The 6,730-nt window shown below is 40.8% G+C and overlaps 1 protein-coding gene across 1 annotated transcript; it reads left to right on the forward strand.

The window, feature by feature from the left end:
* The first annotated feature begins 245 nt into the window (after positions 1-245).
* On the forward strand, positions 246-5,409 carry LOC124032303 (translocon-associated protein subunit delta-like). The gene is made up of 6 exons (XM_046344594.1): positions 246-430; positions 603-721; positions 1,310-1,384; positions 1,589-1,678; positions 4,263-4,328; positions 4,482-5,409. The coding sequence occupies exons 1-6, from the start codon at positions 382-384 to the stop codon at positions 4,584-4,586; spliced, it is 504 nt and encodes a 167-aa protein (XP_046200550.1). The 5' UTR covers positions 246-381; the 3' UTR covers positions 4,587-5,409.
* Positions 5,410-6,730: the final 1,321 nt, after the last annotated feature.

The raw sequence follows: 6,730 nt of genomic DNA on the forward strand, positions 1-6,730 counted from the left end.
CAAATTCAAGGAATGCAGTAACACAGAGTATCTGTTACCTGGAATTAAATAACCTTCAAATGTTTATTTAAAGAGCCGATCTGGGATTGGTACATTATTTTTATATGGTGATTTTAGATTAAATATAAATGTACCATCATGCAGTATGGTTTTGTTTTAGGAGTTTATTCTAATGGCCTATAATAAAGACATTTCATATATTATCAGTGAGAGGTGACGTGTCAATAGAGTCACGTTCCCATAATGCATCCCGCGGATACAGTACACGTCATTACAGCGCACCGGTCTAAAAGGGGTTTTGAAGGAAGACGTGGCTGTAATAATTGGTGATATCTCGAAATAACTAGTTTCACAATTCTTAGTCGTGTTAACACATCAACCATGATGACCAGAATAGCAGCGTTTCTTGCTCTTGTATGCCTGTGCACGGGTAAGTAATTTCAGAGAATTATGTAGCTCTTAGCTCGCTAGTTAGCATCAGTAGCTAACTGATGAGAATTTGCTAGCGAGTTAACTATATCTTTACAAGTAATGTGTTCATGTTTTGCAATGTTTGATACCATAAATCTCTAATAAAGACGTTTTTGCTGTCTGTTGTTTAGGTGAGAGCTGTTCAGACCCTGTGATCACACCCTCTGCCTACACCACTTCTGATGCCGTCATCTCCTCTGAGTCCGTATTCATCGTGGAGCTCAGCCTGGCTTGTGCCAATGGAGCCCAGGTACTGTAGTTATCAAACTACATATAGTTTATATATGTGTGTGTGTATATATGTGTATATATATATATGTGTGTGTGTGTGTGTGTGTGTGTGTGTGTGTGTGTGTGTGTGTGTATATATGTGTGTGTGTGTATATATGTGTGTGTGTGTGTATATATATGTGTGTGTGTGTGTGTATATATATATGTGTGTGTGTGTATATATATATGTGTGTGTGTGTGTATATATATATATATGTGTGTGTATATATATATATATGTGTGTGTATATATATATATATATGTGTGTGTGTGTATATATATATATATATGTGTGTGTGTGTATATATATATATATATGTGTGTGTGTGTGTGTGTGTATATATATATATATGTGTGTGTGTGTGTGTGTGTATATATATATATGTGTGTGTGTGTATATATATATATGTGTGTGTGTGTGTGTATATATATATATGTGTGTGTGTGTGTGTGTATATATATATGTGTGTGTGTGTGTGTGTGTGTATATATATATATATATATATATATATATATATATATATATATATATATGTATATATAAAATATGTTTGTCTTCCTTCAACAGAGTGTGGCTCTGTATGCTGATGTCAATGGAAGACAGTTCCCTGTGACTAGAGGCCAGGATGTTGGCAAGTACCAGGTAAGACATGATTCTGGTCATACACACACTGCTGTTTCCCAGACTAAAACAAATATGCTCAATGGAGAATCTCAGTTGAAAATGCTTTATAGGCCAGGACTAGGCTTAATCGGTGTCCAGGAAACCGCCCCTATATGTCCAATACGCACTTATGAAGAGTAACTTGTGTGTTTAGCTATATGACATATGTCTTCTGTTTCTCAGGTGTCCTGGAGCATGCCCCACAAACAGGCCAGCTCTGGTACATACCAGGTCAAGTTCTTTGATGAGGAGTCCTACAGCTCTCTACGCAAGGTAGGCCCTATAGTGTCTCACACACACACGCTGTCTGCATAAGGTAGGTGCATTCCAGGGAAACTTTTGGCGTTGTACTATGTGACCAGAAAGATTTTAATTTACCAGATGTTTGAGAAATTTCCATATACATTGGGTGCTGTCCACCTACAGTGTTTAAAAATCACATTTAGATTATTGTAATTCATTTTAACAGAATAGATATTAGCATGTAAAGTTAAAATATACCAACATGACAGGTTATATTGAAAAGCAAAACATTACCTGTTGTCTTCATCCCTGCTATAAATGATAAATTAATAAAAATAAAATAAAACATTTAGCCTAGAAGAACACATCACCTACACAGTAATAACACACAACTTCAAAATACATTTGTATAATATAACAACCTGTGGGGGGGGGGGGGGGGGTCATGGCTAGAAGGGATCCAGCTTCTGTCAAGTGTCCCGAAGCCACTCTTGCGTTGTCTTTGCTGTGTGCTTAGGGTCGTTGTCCTTTTGGATGGTGAACCTTTGTCCCAGTCTGAGAACCTGCCCCAGAGCGCTCAGGACTTCATCAAGGATCTCTCTACTTTGCTCTGTTAATCTTTCCCTCGGTCCTGACTAGTCTCCCAGTCCCTGCCGCTGAAAAACATCCACACCGTATGATGCTGCCATCACCATGCTTCACTGTAGGGATGGTACCAGGTTTCCTCCAGAAGTGACGCTTGGTATTCAGGCCAAAGACTTCAATCTTGGTTTCATCAGACCAGATAATCTTGTTCTGAGAGGGGTCTGTCATGCCTTTTACTATGGAGTGGCTTCCTTCTGGCCACTACCATAAAGGCCTGATTGGTTGAGTGCTGCAGAGATGGTTGTCCTTACCATCTCCATAGAGGAACTCTGTCAGAGTGACCATCGGGTTCTTGGTCACCTCCCTGACAAATGCCCTTGTCTCCTGATTGCTCAGTTTGGCTGGGCCCCAGCTCTAGGAAGAGTCTTGGTGGTCCCAAACTTCTTCCATTTAAGAATAATGGAGGCCACTGTGTTCTTGGGGACCTTCAATGCTGCAGACATTTTTGTTGTACCCTTCCGCAGATCTGTGCCTCGACACAATCCTGTCTGAGCTCTACGGACAATTCCTTCGACCTCGTGGTTTGGTTTTTGCTTTGACATACACTGTCAACTGTGGGACCCTATAGACAGGTGTGTGCCTTTCCAAATCATGTCTAATCAATTGAATTTATCACAGGTGGACTCCAATCCAGGAGTAGAAACATCTCAAGGATGATCAATGGAAACAGGATGCACCTGAGCTCAATTTCGAGTCAATTTCTAGCAAAGGGTCTGAATACTTAAGGGTTTTCTGTTTTATAATAAGGGTTTTCTGTTTTATAATAATATATTTGGAAGAACTTCTTTACCTGTTTTTGATTTGTGATGTAGATTGCTGAGGATATTTAAAATTCATTTTAGAATAAGGCTGTAACGTAACAATGTGGAAAAAGTCAAGGAGTCTGAATACTTTCCAAAGGCACTGTAAACAATATTCGGTAAGGCAGGTTAATTTAGAGCGAGCTTATCTTACAATGCTCCTGTGAATCAAGGCATGCGCGATGCATTTAATGAAAGCACTTATTTCCAAAGCCATTTTTACAGTTCTACTGGATGATGTGAACAAATGTTATGTTTATTGTAATTTAAACTATTGTGGGGTCGTGACTTGTGTGATATACACAGTTTATTGATAGTAACTCTGTTTCCTGCTATCCGCAGTTGGCTGCCTAGTGATTGCAACATTGTAACTCTGATATGGGCATAGTTGGAAATGTTTTGGTTCAAAGTGCTACTGGATAACCTAAACTGAAATGCACCAATTCTGCATGATACACATTGCTCTACTCTCAATCCATTCCTTATACTATACATATGTGGATCTTACCTATGGGGGGCGGCGGCGTATGTTGATCTTACCTATGGGGGGGGGGATCTTACCTGGGGGGGGGGGGGGGGTTGATCTTACCTGGGGGGGGTTGGGAGGGGGGTTGATCTTACCTATGGAGGGGGGGGTTGATCTTACCTATGGGGGGGGGGGGGGTTGATCTTACCTATGGGGGGGGGTTGATCTTACCTATGGGGGTGTGAAATAATACCCTGCCTGCGTGCACATGGGAAACAGGGATAATCAACACATTCTTCGCCAATTTTGCCCACTCCCTTTATTAGGATCTCAAGTCTTTTGTTTAAATAAAGACAGAAACCTACCCAATATTATTTTCCAAGCAGCTTGAAGATTTATTAGCCTATGAATTATATTTGCCTTGGAAGTTGGAGCATATCCACTGGTGTTTTACATAAATTAATTACAAGCATTTCACAATGGATTTTTTTTTTCTCACACGGACAATTTGGCCGGCAACACTTATTTATCAACGTTTTTCGTATTTTTGTTAATAGGCTGAACGCTGTCATTTACAGGCTCATGGGAACCCTGGTGCATTCATGCTTGTCTGTTTGTGCCCCTGCCATTTGATTAAAGAAATACTGTAGCTTTTAGCCATATGCAAATGTTTGTCTGTTTCTGTATTGTTTGTTTTATCCAGGCCCAGAGGAACAACGAGGATGTAGAATCCATCCAGCCCCTTTTCTCTGTCAATGTAGATCACAGGGTGAGTCTGTGAAGAGCATAACCAATGAATACCGATCACCACTTATGGATGTGTCTTCTACGCCCAATACAATTTGAAAATTGGAAACTCCTAGTGTACTTCATTCTCATCTGAGATTCCTTCCTAACTGCGGCTTTGTCTTGTCTATTCTAGGGAGCGTGGAATGGCCCGTGGGTGCCTACTGAGGTTATGGCTGCTCTCATTGGCATCCTGGTGTATTACCTGGCTTTTAGCGCTAAGAGCACCATCCAGGCATAAAGGACTACACGTCCCACTGTCTCTAAGAGCACCATCCAGGCATAAAGGACTACACGTCCCAAGGTTCTCTACAACTGGCTCTCTGAAAGATTTTTGAATGCTGGTGATTTTTCTACCAATCCAACCTGAGCATATCTTTGGCAGAACAACAATATGCCACCACCCATTTTGCGATACGGAACTAGAACAATTTGTTTTGTAATTATTTTATATTTTCAACGCAGGCTGATTATTTTTCGATCAATTCCTAGAAGAAGCCATTGTTTTGTCAACCAAAAATAAATGGCGTACACCTCAATCGAACCCAGTGTACCCCACTGAGCGCAGTCATTTTTGTTCAAAAGCAAACATTTTGAAAGTGAAATGACTGTTTCTATACATCAATGCTGACTTCCTTCCACAGCCTCATGCTTATTGCTTATTTTCCAGTTTCCCCTGAAAGACAAGTATATCTGTCCATCAGTTCATGGTCTTTCTTGTAAAGGACCTATGTATTGTGTGATATCTGTACTGATACTAAACACTCTAAAAAGAGCTGGTTCTGTACGTACAAGGGTCTGAGTAGAAGTGCTGATCTAGCATTCGGTCCCCTCGGTCTTATGATCTGAAAGGCAAAACTGATCCCAGATCAGGCATTATACGCTGAGACACTGAATACCAACCCTGGTGTGCAAGACTCTAAAGCCCCTGTGTACTTTGTATTGGCTGACTGATCTAAATGTAACTGTTGTTGCACTGGCTGGCTAATGAGGCAAAATATTTCAGGATTGGTGATTATTTGTTGCTCGGTGGTTAAATTAATAAATAAATGTTTCGATTTTTATCCTAGTGTGTCTTACTGTGTGTGTGTGAGGCATGTTCTACAGCACCCATAATGCAATACTGTCTTGCATTATGGGTACTGCAGTAAATCATGCTACAGTCTGTGATGTGACATCTGCTGCTTCATACAGTCATTACCATGGCTGGATTATAGACTGGGTATGCAGGACGCCCCCCCCCCCCTCTAATTTCACTGGAATGTTTGTCACTTGAATGAGGCATTACAAAATATGTCAAATTAGGTAGTGAGCTTCAAAATGCCAACATTGTCTTTACAGGCATCCACTTTCACAAATCCACCCACCTACCCCTTGACTGTTTAGGTTTTCAGTTGAGACCTGTCATTTAGTGTAAGTGGGGCTGAGCCACCTGTTTTGAGCCCCACATTTTTAGCCACAAAATATTTAGGGGCTTGCCTGTTATTTTGGATTTAATACGTGTCACATGTCAGTTTGCAAACAATATTTATTTATCATTGAGTTAATAAAGCCGCATACAAACATGGTCTTTTTTGCTTTCCGGTGGGGCGTGTCAGCAAAAAAATAGGAGCATTGCGCTGTGATTGGCTCAGTGTTCTGTCACTCATAGGGACACTACGTCATCGCCAAGTTTGTCATTAAGGGTTGACCTCCAAATGTCAGCCCTTTGGGTCCTGCCATAGAGTTATATTACAAGTGCCCTTCCAATAAGGCTCAAGGTCATTGGCCACAGATAAAATGCAAACCGCTCAGCTCTGCCTCCAGGGCCAGATTCATCCTAATAAATATCAGCCTGCTCTTGACTCACCACTATCTTTCCAATGTACTCACAACATCCTTTCTACTTGAACTGTGGAGATAAATTCTGAAAAAAACACCATCTTAAAACCAGTTTTTCCCTAATGTATATATCTTTATTAGCAACCGTATTAAAACTTTCTTTTCTCTCTCCTTTCACAATTGTTTGTGTGGTATTATGTGGTAAACATATCTGTAAATCCCTGCATCACATGACGCCTACTGCTGTAAACAGTGTCATGCATGACTTTAAAGAGACTGAGGCCTCTATCGAAACCCTGATTGTCCCCCATGTGGACATATATATGGTGAACTACTTTTGACCAGAGCCCTAGGGGTCCTGGTCAGAAGTAGTGCACTATGTAGGGAATAGGGTGCCATGTAGTGCACCAACCTCTTAATGGAACCAGTGGTTATGTTCATCTTGTGGAGGAAGGCTCAGGGGGTAGGGATAACTGTCACACTGTGGTATGGAGAGGGGAGAGAATGCTTTACATTTCAAGATAGGAGGAAGGAGCCTGTTTTTAAGTGGCTGCTCCAATCTCT

This window comes from Oncorhynchus gorbuscha, linkage group LG03 (assembly GCF_021184085.1).
Source record: "Oncorhynchus gorbuscha isolate QuinsamMale2020 ecotype Even-year linkage group LG03, OgorEven_v1.0, whole genome shotgun sequence".
Lineage (NCBI taxonomy): Eukaryota > Metazoa > Chordata > Actinopteri > Salmoniformes > Salmonidae > Oncorhynchus > Oncorhynchus gorbuscha.